The sequence below is a fragment of the Bombus flavifrons genome, chromosome 3, assembly GCF_040668555.2.
Source record: "Bombus flavifrons isolate JBK064 chromosome 3, iyBomFlav1_principal, whole genome shotgun sequence".
In the NCBI taxonomy this organism is placed as follows: Eukaryota; Metazoa; Arthropoda; class Insecta; order Hymenoptera; family Apidae; genus Bombus; species Bombus flavifrons.
In genome coordinates, this window is record NC_138444.1 from 542,827 (window position 1) to 561,186 (window position 18,360).

Genomic DNA, 18,360 nt, shown 5'->3' on the forward strand with positions numbered 1-18,360 from the left:
AGCCCTACATTGGTTAGTCGTATGTCCAATCATATGACATCTGTAATATTTCTTAATTTTGGGTATTATCCTTGCTGTAGCGATTGTTAATCCTGTTCTAATTTTTATTGTTTTATCGTCATCCAGCGTACATGACGATGGTATTACTGCAATCGCTTGCTACGTCCCCCATTGTGTTGTTCTGATCATTTTTATATCGACCCAGCTTTCTCCCTTAATTTTCAACTCATTACTGAGTTCCTTTATCAATTCCTCCTTGGTTAACAGCGGGTCTATATTTTTCATCTCTAAGGATTCTGTCCTGTAGTGGTATCAGCTGAAGTCTTTCTTCAGTCATCCTTCCTTTATCACCTTTGCCGCTGATATTCTGTATTTTAATTCAATTAAAATATCCTCCTGCTTGGTTTTTCTAAGTACACTTAGACTCCCTCGGTGACTCCCTGCCTGTCATTAAAATTTTGTATGTTTCGATTCACTGAACAATTTCCTCTACTTTTACTATAATTGCTTTCGGTCCATTTCTTCTGCTAGTTATCTCCCCTTCTATTCTCTCTTTTACCTTTCTAATACTATTCACCTGTATTGTTCCAATATTTTCTGTTTCTTCCCTTTTTTTCCTCCTTCTTTCCTGTATTTTCCAATCTCCGTTATCATCTTCTTGCGTATCCTCATTTCCGGCGTTTGCTCTACATATATCGGCATATGTGGCCTCACCCCTTTTTACTCTTTTTCTATTTTCTTCTTTCTTCTCCTGGGCTGGTGAGATTTGCTTTCTTTTTGCCGCTTCGATCATTTTTTGCCATCTACTCATTTGAGCTTCTTTGCTGTTATTCATTTCATCTGTATAGCGTAACGATGTCTGTGTCATTGTAGTTTTGCTTTCGGAGATTACTCTCTTGTCCGTCCTACGACTCGTTGTCTTTCTTCTCCTTGGCTTGTTTGCCCATTCAATCAGTGATGTAGCATACCCGTCTATCATCCTTTCAATTTTAGTTATCTCCGAGTCCTTTTTTTACATCAGATGTATTCGTTTTTTTTCTTTTTTTTAGGCTACCAACTTTCCACTGCATACATCAGTATCTGGGTTAGACGTCTCAGCTCACCTACTTTTATAATTATTGACTCCTCGTCATCTACTAGTGTGGTTTTATCATCCTTTCCACTATGTAGTACATCTTTACCGCTCGTTGATTGTTTGACTCTTGCGTTATTTATATTATGCATCATGGCCGTTCTGTTCTAGTCAGACTTTTCTTTCATTCGTTTCAGTGAAACGTGTGCTATAGTTACGCCACTAGAACAACCTGGATTCGTGTAACAAAAGAAGAAACCTTTACTTTATAGTATTGCTATTAAAATGAAGAAAAATGTCCATTGTTTTATAGATACAAATTTTCCAAGTTATTTCTTAAACTACATATAATATTGAAATATTACTTTGAAACGATGTTTGGAAGAACTAGGACAATCCAGAATAATTTTTACGACGTTTAAAAAGAGGGGCGGGGGGAGGCTGAACAAAAATTAATTTTTTGGGGGGGCTTATTTCTAGAACCGTTCGAGATAAATAATTATTTCTTTGGAAAGATGTAGGACAAACGTAGAGTAACTAGTATCAACAACAAAAAGTTCGAGATTTAAAAAATGGGAGTTAACTTCATATATTATAGATTAAGCCAGTCAGGAAACAATACTGACGTGTACGCTACCACAGATGCACCATTAAGTTTAGACAGAATTCATTGTAGTGATATCGACATTTCTTCGCGAGTATTCGTTTAGTTATTCAAAAATTTGATTTCTATAACATATTTGAAAACCGAATATGAGGTAGTTTTTCCGAATAGTTTTACCGAAAACAACTTATTGGAAATTGAAGATTTTGCATTTGACAATTATTACAAATGTAAGGGAGAAGTTCCAAGAACGATATTTTGTACAGTGAGAATATAAAAATGATACATAAGAATGCGAAATGAGAATATAGTGATGGTAGCGATGATAGTGAACTATACATATAACGACAAGAAAATGCGTGTGTAACAGAAGTGCCATATCTATAATAATTATTTCTAATCTTTAAGAACAATACGTTTTGAATTTCATAACACAAGGTTTTGAAGAATTTTCAGTCAAACATTTTCTCATTTTTTTTACTTTTTTCTCGAAACTATCTTTTGCATATTCATAAGCATGTTCAATAAAAATAGAAAAAATGAAGTACATATACTATGTTCTTAATTATTTTATAATAGATTAATATTGTAAATAGACGAATTCTTTCTGTCTTCATTAGTGTTTATAAAGTTAATTTTCAATCCAATATATATTTCTTCATATGCATTTTACAAGAAAGGTCTTATAAGTGTAAACTTAAATAACGATATCTTTATTAATTTGTAGATGGGCAACCTTTATATATTTTAAGAATGGGACAAATGGATGTAAAGGGATTATTGAAATCTATCGGGGAAGATGACTTGCTGTTGCTGGTAAGTTTCATTTGTATAATAACACTATACGCAGCATTATACAGTACACATCATGTAAAAATAACAATTTATATTATTTATATATTTTATAGGTTTCCACAATATTCATAATTAATATTGTCATTGTAGGTACTACATATTTGCGAAGAAGGGCTGGTTCTTATGGAAGAAGCAACTGCTGTTTCTGGCCATCCAGTTTCGCAGTGGTGTTTATTAATAGATCTTGAAGGTCTAAATATGCGTCACTTATGGAGACCTGGTATAAAGGTATAAAATCTATTTAATATACTTTAATATTTTTTCAAACAACAGTTTAATAGGTACATGTATGCTACTTATATATACATATACATATATCTTATTTGAATACATACAAAATCAATAAATGTGTTTCTTATATTAATCATCTCATAAATAATATTAAAATTACACCATATATGACTTAAGTGCAAAATATTAGTACTTATATTTATTTTTAATAATCATCAATGTATTGTTTCTTATAATATTTATTTATTTCTTATGTAATTTTTTAATTCATGAGCCAACATTTTTTAATACTTTAAATATAAGAAGAAATCATTTAATACTGATTTTAAGGACCACTAGTAATATAATTAATATACTATACTATAGTAGTAAGTATAATTTACATGGAGTATAAATCGTGGAATTCCCAGAACACAATTGTGATTTTCTAAAAATTATGTTTGCCATCTGCGATTTAACATTATCATAGTGGAATGTAATTTTTTGCTATTTATAATCATTAAAGATATATATCTATCAAGCTGTATCAAAGTAAAGTACATATATAATATTTCTAATACTCTTTTGGATAAAAAGATAACTTATGGCATAAATTAGGAAAACTTTATTGAATAACAAAGATATAAAAGTATATTTCATTAACTTAAGAACTAGTTTTTAATGTACCACTATATAGTTCTGAAGAGAAAATAAATTTGCTCGGACAACATGATAGCTCACGCTGCAGAAAAATAAATATTTACTCACATTTATTAAAGAAAATGTTATGTTAATATTTCGTATTCCTTTATTTTTTACAACTACTGTAGTTTTTTTTATTGCGATTTAAATAGAGTTTTCTTTCTCTTTTGTCTTATTTTTCTATTTTCATAAACTGTTTTTGGAGGGAGCTCACCCCAACAATTCTTTATTATATTTAGGTCAGGTGATCTTGCTGGCCATCATAAAATTTCGATTTTTTTCTCAAAAAAATACTTCTTCACCGACTGTGTAATGTGACCATTATCTTATTGGAATTTGAAATTTTCTCTGCAATACGCACTGCATGCGCTCGTGTTTGTTAGTTGATCAAATCAATATCCTTTATACTATTTATTTCTCCAATTAATAAATATGTCCATAGGAAACAGAGGCTAGAATTTGCTAAAAAGCATTTAAAATGGTTTAAAAGGTGGAGAAATGTTATTTTTCTCAATGAAAAAATGGTTAATTTAAAAAAAGTGGAAGTATTATTATCATACGGACGATAGAGATATTTGCAAGACGCCGACAAATAGGTGGTGGAAGTACAATCATAATAGTATCATAAAAAGACGGAAATTGTATTTATTGCAGAAATTCTATTATATATACCTCATCACATGCATCATGAAATGTTTGGACGGTGAAGTTCTGATCTTAGACACAGTACAGACTTTCAATGTAATAGTTATCATAGTTTGCAATTTCTATATACAATCTATTTTTCGTCACTAATAATATGCAATATAATCAATTATAATACTTTATATGTAGATCACGTAATGTTTAGTATAAATGTTTACTCGTCGGATATAAATCGTCGTTGATAGATGCATATCTTTTAAATTTCAATTTAAGCTTCCGATTTGCTTTAAATATTAACATATAGTGCTACTATAATAATTTCTATATTGGTTATCTATTTTGGTATTTTTTCATAAGTGGGTGAGGTTCTATTTAAATCAGATGTTCTTGCTTCATTATTGTGTGTATTTTTGTTAAAATTTAGTATCCAATCTTCTTTTAACACGTTCGTCGCCAGGTCACCCATATCTATGTGACGGGTATACTTCCGTGGGGGCCCTGTCACCAAAGTATGGGTGACGCTCTTGTTCGAGCTAATTAAATATAGGATATTATATGTAGAATATACAACATAAAAATATTAAAAACACATTATGCCATGCTTTTTATTTATTTATATTCTGGATAATATATTACATTATGCCATATCGCATGGCATTTGTTAAAACATTCCAAACACATTTGGGGTGATTTTGGGCACTTCGAACAATAGTTGTAGACTTCGTCATCACTACTCTCCTCACTTTCAAATATATTTTCACGCTGTTTACTGAACATTTTGAGGATGAAAAAATCACTGATGTATGTCTCACAAGTATGCTTCTCACTAAATGAAGGATCTGAGATGTCTGCCATGAGATCCCTCGGAATACTCGAGCTGAAAAGCTTATTGCTTTCTCCATTTCACAACTAAGTAATCTTTTCTTTACAATGAATCGAAGGCGATAAACAATGAATTCCCGCTTGTCGCTCTATTTACGTTCTGCGTACCGGCGGTCGGATTTGGGAAACTTAGCCGAATCACGTTGGGTGACGAATATGTTAACCTGTTAACTGCGAGATTTATACGGTGTATACACGTCAAACGCAGGATAAGTGCACCTATTATAAATTTTACGAAAGAAGTAAAGCAAAACGAACAAGGATTACATTTTTATTCGATAAAAAATTTACAATTCATTGTTTAAAAAGATATTGTTATTAAAAGTTTTAAAATTGACAGAAAGTAATACAATTTATAAATAAGAAAAATTTTTAAAATTTAGTTGATTTCAGTGTGGTATTTTTCAAATAAATACTGCAAGGTACCACACAAAGTGGCACTTTGCAGGTAGAACACCAGTAACGTAATTCCTTATGGATTCCATTTTTTGAGCAGATTGGCTAAAAAGTCGAAAATTCAAACTAAGTATAGAAAATAAATTAAAAATATACAAAATGATCATAAAACCAATCTGGACGTACGGAATACCACCGTGGGGAACAGCAGCAATAAGCCATATAACCAAAATAGAGACAATGCAAGCTAAAATTCATAGAACAATAGTAAACGCCCCATGGTGCGTTAGAAACGAGGACATTCGGAAAGACCTGGGAATACCAACGGTCAAGGAGGAGATTAGCAGATGTGCAAGAAGGTACAGAGAAAGAATAGCAACGCACCCGAACCGGCTGGCAGCGGAAACGATCAACACATCAAACATAGAAAGAAGACTAAAAAGGAAACATCCCACAGATCTCACAAAGGACATAACCTAACAAACACGAAGATGGTACCCCGCTGGGGGTAACCACCCACATGTTATATTATTACAACACCAAGATATAACATTTTACCAAATGTCCTACTGGACAAATTGTAAAATTTAAATAAATAGAAAAAAAATCAAGCATAGAAAGAAGACTAAAAAGGAAACACCCAACAGATCTCACAAAGGACATAATCTAACAAACACGAAGATGGTACCCCGCTGGGGGTAGCCACCCACATGATAATCAAACAGTCAAAAAATTCTACCAAATGTCCAAATCGGACAAATTGTGAATGTAAACAACTAAATAAATAAAAAAAAAATTTTTTTTGAGCAGACTGCTAAGCTGGTATAAAACGCAGAACAATTCATCAATATACGCACCAAAGAGAATAATCAAATAATCTAACTTTTTTTTATAAAATACATAATAGCTTTTCCGGAAGTGTAAAGGAAACATACCACTAAACGTCATTTACATTACTTTTTACTAACATTTTGAGTTTCTATAGTAAATGGTAGCTTCTTATTTCATATGACGAGTATCGTCAACAGCACCGAAATAAAGTTTTGGTTTGACGTATATACACGTCAAACGCAGTTAACTGGATAAGTAAAAGGTACTAATTTGAATATTTCAAACTCTACATTCAACAATGCAGAATTTTTCAAAGATATAAATGAAATTATATAAACACATCATTTAATCATATGAATGCTTATTTAAAGATAAGAAACAACATTACTTATGGAATGGCGTGGTAGAAAGCGTATATACGAGTTTAATATATGTACATTTAATCTTTACGTTCGGTCGTAGTTGTGTATTTCCTGTCGCTTAAGCATTTATTCGTGTAGACAAATTTGTCGAACTTCGTTGATATTTTCAATTTTCCCAAACATAACTTATTTTTTGTTTCGTCTCATTTTAGCTTGCAAAAACACCTCTTAAATTTTTTATGACATGTGGCATGAAATCTGGCAGAGGACTCTGTCAGAAGAAAAATGTTTTAATATACAAATCATAATGTCACACATATATTGTAATTTCAGTTAAATAAACATTTTCTTATTGAATATTATTTTAGTACTACTTACTACAAGGGTGAACTATTTACAATACACTTTTGTTACAGGCTCTATTACGTATTATTGAAATCGTTGAAATAAATTACCCAGAAACTATGGGGAGAGTTTTAATTATGCGAGCGCCTAGATGCTTTCCTATTTTATGGACATTGATAAGTACATTTATAAGTAAGTATTTCTTAATTGTTTCTTAAGATCATTTATTATGATCAACAGTACTGTTATGTATTGCCAGGAAACATCATTAACTCTAAAACACTTCATACCACAATATCAGCATTTGCATTTCTAATTTCGTATTAAATCGCTGCGTTAACGTTATGTAGAGCATTCCACAAAGTTATCGTTAGCAAAACCCCATCTCTCTCTATCACTACTGTCGAAAATATCATATATGTCGGAGATGAAAGAACACCGGAGCCTTCCCTTTGGAATTTTGGGAAAATCCCGTAACATTGTAATCTAGAATCTACCATAGCTGTAATTAAACAATTGTAGTCATCCAGTCCGATTGTGATTGTTCGAGATTTGTGATAATGAGCTTGGGCTGGAGGCGACAACCAGTCACCGAACGTAGCCACGGTCACGGGATGAACGTTTTGTCCAACAAAGATATGGAGTAATAGTATAGCTCCCCTTAAAAAGGAAATAATTGTAACACAACAGTAAACATTCCAACTGTCTCTGTCCCGTAGCTCGCCACACGCAGACCCTATTCTTCGAGTAAGATGATTGCCAGATGTCGATGCGTCTCCGCAGTACATGTTCAGCTAGCCTGAGGGCCCGCTATAAATTTTTTTTTATTTATTTTTTTGATAGACTATTTACAATCAATTCTCATTGAGAATTATAAACAAAATCTTTTAGCGTGGTACTGTAACTTGTATTATAAGAGATTAAGGGTGTTTGATTCTAGTTGAATCTAATGCTTCAATCTAAAGGGTATTGTCCTTTTAGTCTGCGGATCTGATCCGTCGTGTCAAGTAATTGGGTAACTAATGGGTTTTGGTGGTTGTTAACTCTTATTATTATATCTGTTCCTGAACTTGGATAATTCTGCTTTAGCTGTGGGTATCTTAAGGTCGCGATGTATTGTTTCGTTGGTATAACATACCAAGGTGTATCTATTAAGGATCTTAGAGTTCTTGATTGGAATCGTTGGAGGATGCTATAAATCTTAGGATTTAGTTAACTAAGGTCCTTCAAACGGACAAACACTCTTTATCCTAACAGTCTCTAAATCTATCACCTACTACGGGAAGATACGGGAAATCTGCTTTTCTTACAAACGGCGCTTCCCGCTAGCAACTTTCTCTCAAGGACGACTAGCATCCTTCTCTAACCACCAACATAGAAATTAACCAATTAACAGCAACGTCCATTTCCCTCGCTTTCCGAACGAAGGCTTTTCTCGACGAATCCGATAGTTTTCCTCTGCAGCATCATCGTCACAAAAAAGTCACTCTCTCGTGCGATCTCATCCGCGAGTTACACAGCGTCTTTAGGATCAGTGAATACTCTACGTTCTAACAAAGAGTTAGTTTAGTAATACTTGTACCGTAGACAACTAAGTTGAGTACACCTTAGACTTTGGAAGAAAGCACATTTTGTTATCCCGTTGACGCGGATTCGTTATCGAACCAAAGACCATTGTCATTGGTGTCTAATCACCACGGTTACTTGTCAATTCTGTAATATCCACACTTGTGCTAATAAACATTACCTCGATTGTATAATAACGATGGCTAATTCCAGTGAAGATTCATTACACGCCCCTAACCCTAATCATAATGAGAACCCGACATATAAAATTACCGCGCAACCGCCGGGAAAGAGTTCATCGGTAAATCAAAATAAAGCTTTTATTGATTATTTGGGATACAAGTAGTATGTTTGTTGATATCTAAAAATAGTTAAGAATATTTAAGAAATCGCAATATTTCCAGTTTTATTGCCATCTGTTTAAATGTTATTTATGAAAGATATTGTATAATGTTTGATATTTTAATATATGAATATTTATTTTCACATAAAAATGTATTAATTTGTTTAAATCTCTTGCACAGATGAAAATACAAGAAAAAAATTCATATTTTACTGTGGCACCAATTATCATGAACAAGGTCCTGGTAGCCTAAGTGATTATATCGATCCTGAATTTATCCCAGATTTCCTTGGAGGATCATCTGAGGTAAGAGTAATTATATATAATTTATTAATGTTTAATTTACTATCTTATATTTATGTAAAATGTATTTTTACCGCGAATATAACCTATCTTCTTTATAACCGACAATTAACACCATAAAATATTGCATATACCATGTAAATATATGTTTTTATATAATATTATCCTCGTGTTTTCATTATGTAAGATATATGAAAACACATGCAAGAAGTAATACTTCCAACGTCTTTAATACTTCTTAGTTTCAAGTTACTTAGCAATAATGTATTTTAACTACTAGGACAATGTATGCGAGGTTTATGGTATGGTACCTCGAAGATTTTATATTTTCGACGCAACTGCTAATAACGTAAGGATTTTTATATCTTTGTCTTATTTGTTAAAAATCGTAGTGATATTTGGTGCTTTTATGTTTTATTATTGTTTTGTACTTATATGTAGCACCTTCTAATAGTTATTAGTCTAGTGTTATGAGAGATCAAAGATATAAGAAATAGAAGAGCCAAATTTTATTAGACTATAACAGCAATTAATCAACATATATATGTGTGTACTTATAATCGGGGCTTGCTTAGGGTCTGTTCGTGAAATTACATAAAACATCTAGGTATTTAATTATCAAATAGGAGTTATTGTCCAATTGTTCGAGACTAGAAAATTGTTCGTGACTGCAGTCGCGTTACGCACATCTTTTTATGAAATACAGTGTATGTATAATATATACATATGCAAGATGAGATTTTGAAGGAGATACCTGAGAAATACTGACCTCATTTCGTATCGAAATAAAGTTTAATAAAATAAAAAAGGGTAAAAAAATATACAGAATATGATACACGTTATCGATTTCGATGGCCTTGGAATATGTTATCAAGGTCAACATTCTAAGTAATTTCTTCCTATATGTATGTCGGAGAGGAAAGAACACCGGAGCCTCTGGAATGCTGGGGAATCCCGCAACATTGTAACCTGGAGTCTACTATAGCTGTAATTAAACAATTGTAATTATCCAACCTAACTGTAATCGTCCGGGATTAGTAATAATGAGCTTGGGCTCGAGGCGACCGTCGGTCGCCAACGTACCCGCGGTCAAGGGATGAACGCTTTGTCTAACAAAGGTATTTTATAGCCGCCATTAAAAGAAGTATCCCTGGCAAGACATGACAGTAAACATTCTAACGGTTTCTGTCCCGTGTCCACACACAGCTCCTATTCTTCGTGTAAGATGTTTGCCGGATGTCGATGTGCTCAATAGCAACCTTCTTTCGAGGGCAATTAGCATCTTTTCTAATCACCAGTATGGAAATTGACCAATTAGCAGCAATGCCAATTTCCCTTACTCTCTGTACGAAGACTATCCTCGGCGAATCCGGTGATCTCGGGCCCTTAGACACGCCCCGAGATAGTTTTCCTCTGTGGCATCACCGGGACGAGGGAGGCAGTCTTTCACGCGATCTCGTCAACTGAAGGGAGTAACGTTCTTACGAATTATTGTGCGGACTTAGACTTCGCGAGCACGTTCATCCATCATCCCTCTGACCGCGGTTTCGTTGTCGTACCCGAGACCATTGTTGCTAGTATCGCGGGTGCCTAATCATCATAGTCGATTGTCAAATTTGTATCATCTGTTTCTGTGCTAATAAACCGTGTCTTTATTGTATCGCGACGATGGCTAACTCCAATGAAGACTCAACCAACACCCACAATCCTGACCTCAAGGTATCTCCGACATATATATACATATACTTACGTATAGCTAACATCATGTTACATCATATCCATCTCCATCAACTTTTTGTCTGCCTCATAAGCTTATAATGAATATCTGTTAGTAGTTATTCTGTCATGATTTTACTTAGGGTAACTGATAAGGGATAACTTGTTATCTTGACTGGTAAACTGATAATTATACTGATAAAATCTGTTAGAGGAACGCGTGGATGAGTGTGTAACAGAAATATATTTCAGTATAAGTGTAAGTATAAATATAAAAATATAAGTACAGTGTAAAACAATCCAGACTCGCACGCTGGCAGCATTGCATTACAACAGAGCCCCGTGGGCCTATGGGTATTTGTATAATTCCGAAACTGGAATATTTTATATTATATGGAATATTATAATTGTATAATTCTGTACAAGGCATATTCCAAAAAAGGGCTATGAGTCTGAGACCCTTCAAATTGATTTAGTACTAAACAACTCGACTGCCACTTTGACTGCCACGTTGATCATATATTACTGGCCACGATTTCTTCTGTGACGTCACGGTGGTCATTGGTGACCGGAGCGCTTGAACTTCTTACAATTGTAAAAATTGAATGAAACCGATAACCGATAAATAGAAGATACTTTGAAATAAAAAGTGCCCCATTGAACGATTAAACATTTTTATTAGAATATTAATAAAAAAAAAATGAAAACAAATCTTGCATCTAACGGTGCACTGTGTTTGCATCCATATCTTTGAGGGGTAATCTACGAATATTATTATAAACACACCTTAGAAAATAATCGTAAATGCTGCTTTATAATCATATAATTGAAGTTAGAAGTGTGAACATATCTTACTATTATATATAGAACGAGATTACTAATATCTTCTACACGTTTCAACAATATATTCTGGACGTTTTGCTTACGGCGAAATAACGAATGCGAATGGTTTGTTGAAATAAACGAAGCCTTGTTATAATATGTCGCTATCAACTGTTACCAAGACGCCACTGTCACGACCGGCATACTTCAAATCCGATGGACTGACGATGGAGATAAAGATGAGGCGGCACTCAGCGACAATGTATATCGCTGAAGTGCCTAATGAACCATCAACATCCCAACGGTCCTTCCATCGAAGGTTCTAGAAGAAACAGCACGTGGCAACGGTCGCGAACGCCTAGCAAATGCATGGACGGTGGGGATGTTGAGGGATGACAAAAGAAAGTAATCGGATCCGATCGAAAGTCAAATTGTAAGAGTTTCAGTCTTGGAAAGTCACGCCTAGAGTTCGGAAGTGGATTGTAAAGTGGATTGTTGTTAGAAAAATAAAGTTTCTTTTTTTATTTTTCATTTCAAATTTCTTTTTTTTTATTTTCTTTTTGTTATTTTACGTGACACCACGGTGGTCACCCGTGACCACCAATAAGATAAACGGTCCATTGGGGAAGAATGTTGTCTTACATCATCAATTTATTATTATTTTGCCATTATATGCTTTGAATAATAAAAATACTCCCGTGGCGTCTTGAGCGAAACATGTGATTTCGGCGTGGCAGTTAGTGTTAGTGTAGGCTTCGAAAACCAGGAAAACTAAACAATTTTTACTTCAACAAAATAAATAAATAAATAAATAACGAACACTCGTTTTAATTTAAAGTTCGAATATACGTTTGTGATTTATAATCATAGTCTTGTTTATAAATAAATGTAGGAGTGAACTGTTTAAAAATGAAATTGAATCTCGCTTGCTGAATGTTTGGATCAGTTTCATCGAATCTGATCGTATGAATTCGAAATATCCGAGGTTATTATGGAAAAATGTTCTAATCAATGGCATCTTTAGTGTCTTAAGCATCCCTACATGAACTTCTGATTCGCTTTTTTTAAATTGAATGAGAGCTGTACCTGAATAAACGTGAGGTGTCTAAAATTTCTCGATAACATCGCGTAATTTCTTCCAAGATCGAAACCTTGGCTATAAGTTCTATTGCGTCATTTTTAATTTACGTTTCGGATGGTAGGTTTTCAATGTACATCTGACCATTAGGTATAAAAAGAATTAAAAATTCTAAAGATAATGTTAGAAAACAAACCATTATTGCAATTAATATCTTAATATTTTCTTTCAAAAATAGCTTTTCTTTATGGTCGTATTATAAAGCTTGTTGATGAACATCTCGCGCGTTATTTTATATTTTCCTGAACAACACGTACCAGCTATTCCAATTGTCAGGTTCGCTATGAAAAAAATTAATGCTGTACATTTTAATGATATTTAATTTTAATAATACATTACCTATATTATGTTATTGTGTATGGATGAAATTGAGATTTCAAGACTCATTACTCATGAGGTTTAATTATGCTGTCAACTTTCTAGTTCTTTTCGAATAATACTTTCACTACGTAAATTCTTTTTGGACAGTGACTTCATCACTTTTTAATATTTTATCACGCGCATCTTAATATTTCATAGTAAATATACTGTTTAAAAGTTTTGATACCTACATTATCATTGTGCATACTGCATACATTTCAAGCAATACTGTTATAAAACTTTTACATTTAAAACATTTTTCTAAATCCAGTAATTTATTGTTTACATATACTTTTTCACTATAAGTTAAAAATTTAATTTTCACTCCTTTTTATACATATGTATAGATATTGATACATTATATGCTGGTCCCGCTATATGGTGCGATTTTATCATCACTATATTTATTTTACATATGTATAGAATCATTATCAGAATTATTAGAAATTAGGATTTCCAGATTTCTATTCTATATGATAAATTTATTGATAAATGGATTCATTTGCAGTGGGTTAAACTTAATGCAGTAATGTGATATAGCTATAACAACTAAATTGATAATTCACAACTCACAACTAACAATTAAGAACCCATAACAACTCGCAACTCTCTCAACTCAACTCACGACTCGCAACTAACTCCTCGCAACTAGACTCTCAATTAACAATTGACGGTTAATCGTCTTTCTCCCTCAAACATCCCTTTGTTGTCTTTTCATAACCCCCACCACGTACGTGTTCGGTAAGCGTCCGCGATCATGGTCACGTACGCCTTCTTTCGAGTAATTATTTGCCTGAAGGAACGAGGATACATTGATGGGACGCTTGGCCCAGTTGAAGTTTCCTGACTCTTTCGGCCTGTCGGCACTTAGGCTTTTTCGCAACATTGTACATATTTCGTCGGGTCTTTCTTAGACAATCTCTCCACGATACTACATATGTTTACAGGAACAATATTTACAGGAATATTTACTTTTCGCTTTCCTTTTGTTTGATATTTTCCTTTGTAGCAATGAAACGCACATCGATTTATGTATAGAAACAAGGTCTATGAGAAATCGTCTGAACTTTTACACTAAATAAGCATAAAAAAACAGACACAAAGTAGAAATCTGAACGTTTGATCTTCTCCTATTGAATTTTGGATTATTTTAATTTTAGTAGCAGAGTTTTTATTCAAAATGCAATAAGAAGGTAGAAAAAAATCGTATAACTTTTAAGGGATCATTTTAAAAAGAACGCTTCTACCTTCAAATTTATTATAAAACGAATCGCAAAGCGGGTTTATTCAATTCTGTAGAGTTATTTGAATGCATACAATTTTCGGAAAAAAAGTTATCTCCGTTTTACCGTCCTACTTTCGAGTATAAAAACGTCTTCAAATTGAATTTAAAGGTGAGAAAGTAGAGATCTCACCCGAAGAAAATGATCCACACAAACTGCGGTACAACTTTTTCCCACAAGGTTCAGTAGTTCCAAGATCCATAATTTTTTAGCCAAAAACGAATGAGATCCTTTTTTGTTGTTTTTGTTGTAAAACATTTTATTGTTTTATTAAATATATGCAAATTTAATTTTCCTAAGTTAATTTGAGTGCAATTAAATCGACATACAAAATGTTAAATATCTTTTTTACTATTTTCATATCTTTTTTTTATTATTCTAGACTATTATACATCTCCAATCATTAATTACATATACTATATGTTAAAACCATATATTTAATAATATTCACACACGCACAAATGCGCCCACATACATGTGCATTATTGCAAATCTGAAAATTTAACGTACACATTTTTGTGCCGCATTAGCTGTGATTCAGTCCTGTTAATATGCATTATTTATTTTATTATGCTGTTCTTAAGATGTACATTTAACATATATCTTTTTATTAATGTTAGGCCTACATTACTGAAGGAGGAATTGTACCGAAACTTCTATATAAAATGGAATTGGAACCTACATCGTCTCAAGAAGAGAATCTATATCATTGCATTAGTTTAAGCCGTGGACAAATTCATCGTGTGATAATCCGTTCTAATGATCCAGGAGCAGTTTTAACATGGGATTTTGATGTGATGCGTCATAATATAATATTCACCGTACTTTACCAAGCTTATAACGATGACAAAGATCTTTCTTTGGGTATGTATACGTATATGTATATGAATAAAATTACAGATTAATTACAAATTAGAAAGATTTGATTTTGACCTTTTACAGCAACTGCTTCTCAAGCTATTATTAAAGTACTTATTGTATAATGTATTAGCATCTAAATACTTTCAAACAGTGGCCTAACCAATATTTCTATTGCACAACACCTACTCTTTTCTATTATATTAGTTTAGGTAATACGTAATCCATTATCCAAATTATAACAAAAGAGCGTAACTTTGTATTTTATAAAATTATAATTATTTAATTAATGAAGAGAAATCTCTTTCCTATAACAAACATTGCATATAAACATACGTAGCAGTTATTTATATTTTCAATGACCTCAAAGTTATAAACACTATCGATGTTATGCAGTATGAGATAGAAAAATGTAAAATGGATAGAAATATAACACCTTTCGGTTATCCTTCAATGAAAATTTCACATTTTACTATACTATTACTATTACTATAAAGTACTATTGCTGCATGGTACTGAACTTTATTGAATGATGCAATACATAAAGCACATATGAATTATTATTATATACAAGCTAAATTTGTATCCTTTTTATTATATTTATACATATACATAGTTGTTACGTCAACATCACAAAATCAGACGGAAAGGCAAAGGGGAAGAGAGAGAGAGAGAGAGAGAATGTTATTAGAACACATCAGATCCTTTAAATTAAAGTACGAAAAAGAACTTAATCTTAACATTGACGTTAACTTGTCGATTAGGCACGGAGTAACCGGAACATTAAGATATTAATAAAAAATGAATAAAAATTGATAGATGTTTAAAATTGTTTTTTGTGTATTGCATTGCCAATGATTCTAATTTTGAGTTTAAAAAATTGTCATTGTGACGTATAAATAATCGAAAAATAATAAGAAGGGGCAATTGTATCCTTGACATCGAAAAAAAGTTGAAAAACATCTTAAAATGTAGAACGAAAGAAGAAAATTAAAAAAAATTAATAGTAACTTTAATGAAAATTGTTTATTAGGTATGTGTAACTGCAGTTTCATTGAAATGTTGATTTTAAAAAGGAAAATATACATAGATATACAGGGTGGTTGGTAACTGGTGGTACAAGCGGAAAGGGGGTGATTCTACGCGAAAAAAAGAAGTCGAAAATATAGAATAAAAATTTTTCGTTTGAGGCTTTGTTTTCGAGAAAATCGACTTTGAATTTTCGCTCGGTACGCGTGCACTTTATCACGTCTCGTTATAACGGATCTCACTGTAGATCGTTGTCTCGATGGAAAAATTAAAGAAAAAAAAAATTAAAAAAAAAATTTTTATTCTATATTTTCGACTTCTTTTTTCGCGTAGAATCACCCCCTTTCCGCTTGTACCACCAGTTACCAACCACCCTGTATATAATTTGAACCAAATAAATTCTCGGTTGGCAACATTATGGTATAATGTAGAATTGTATATACCAAGAAATGCACGAAAAGAAACAAATCTTTCTTATAATATTTTGCAGTTATTTATACTTCACAATAATGTGATCAAAAATATTCCAAAAAGAATGCATTGAGGTGAGGTGCAAGCTTTTCACAGTTCAACAAAAAATATATGATTTTGATGCAATTCAGGGACAAAAATAATTTCACATTCTATTGCGAAAGTATTAAGAAATACGTATTTCATAAATATATTTTATTCGGAATAATTGTATAAATCGATGTAAATTTTTCAGAATCTGTTACAGCTGAAGATGCAGAATTATTAGAGATGAAAGAAATCAAAGGACATTTCATTAAGGTCGAACCGAGCGTTGTTTGTCATGATGGTGAAAGCATTCAAGTAAGTAAACAAAGAGTATATTGATGTTTTTAAGAATATAATGTATAGAGTACGTTTCACGACTATCACAAATATATTCTATATTTTCTGGTCTGATGGAATTAAGTTGATTGACCTTAAATAACTATAGTCGTTAAATTATCTTGATGCGGACTGTACTTGCGTGTATTAAAAAATATATTTAAAAAAAAAAACTACGACACCTAGAACACTTCAAATTCTCTTAACAACATTTTTTTGTGTCATCAATATGTTCGACAATATTCCACTGCCACACCTAACGTGCCTCACCCTGTATATTTCTCGAGCTTTCATGATACTTGGAGCTTTTTAATATTATTATTAAATACGTATATACACTATTTAATATAAATAAAAAGCTTTATTTTCTTAGTTTACTTTAATCTCTTATATTAGGAGTAAAATTTCCAATGTATATATCACTCTTTAAATACTTCTGCATTCATTTTCTGATTGTTTTATGATTTTCAAAATAAAGGAAAATTAGAGACACGTTTAAATGATCTCAATTGTCGCAATTTTCCCGTCATGTAGTAGTATATTCTTGTGATCCGCTAGTATTCAAACAAAACATTACCAACATTCTGTTCTTTGAAAATTTGCATGCGTGAGCAACAATTTCTATATAGAAACAAATAACTTTCATAGATCTTTAGAACAATACAAATTACTTCATATTATACATACAGTCGGTCATAAAAAGATTCGCGGCTATTGTACAATTTTAAATTATAAGCTCTATTATATTATATTTTCAGTAAATGTACAAGAACCAACAAAAGTGTATTTCATTATGTTACACTACACTATATATGTAGCATAACAGTAGAAAAAAGCTTTTGAATCATTATTTATTGTTATCTAAATACTAAAAGAAACACTGAAAAAGAGTGGTATTTTATATCACAAAAAGTTTCGGATTCTAATACATACGAATCTAAATAATAGAATTATACACATAGAACTAAAACTAATAATGATTATTCACGAAAGTTAATATTTAGTTGATGACATGGTGTAAATTTTTTGGCACAGTGGAAATAATTTTTTTTAAATAATTACCACTAATTTGTTTCCATACTTTTTCCAAACGTTCTTTAACATACCCGCTACTTCGGGTTGACTTTTTCTTTTTGTAGTAAACTTATTAATTGTCGTATTTTAAAATTTGTATATCGGCTTTCGCGATTCACCCTAAACAAAC

The 18,360-nt window shown here is 32.2% G+C and overlaps 2 protein-coding genes across 5 annotated transcripts in view; both read left to right on the forward strand.

Annotated features, from left to right (window-relative positions):
* Window positions 1–18,360, forward strand: part of retm (real-time) — a 47,478-nt gene that overhangs the window by 27,051 nt on the left and 2,067 nt on the right. For 3 of the 4 annotated variants that reach the window (XM_069109682.1, XM_069109683.1, XM_069109680.1), the window contains 7 exons: window positions 2,404–2,492; window positions 2,622–2,759; window positions 6,976–7,096; window positions 8,995–9,119; window positions 9,397–9,465; window positions 15,056–15,299; window positions 17,029–17,135. In XM_069109682.1, coding sequence (XP_068965783.1) covers window positions 2,404–2,492; window positions 2,622–2,759; window positions 6,976–7,096; window positions 8,995–9,119; window positions 9,397–9,465; window positions 15,056–15,299; window positions 17,029–17,135 — 893 coding nt within the window. The remainder of the gene's footprint in view (window positions 1–2,403; window positions 2,493–2,621; window positions 2,760–6,975; window positions 7,097–8,994; window positions 9,120–9,396; window positions 9,466–15,055; window positions 15,300–17,028; window positions 17,136–18,360) is intronic. The other variant, XM_069109681.1, reaches the window with a different exon arrangement.
* gfzf (GST-containing FLYWCH zinc-finger protein) overlaps window positions 1–18,360 on the forward strand; it is a 112,444-nt gene that overhangs the window by 1,789 nt on the left and 92,295 nt on the right. The window lies entirely within an intron of this gene.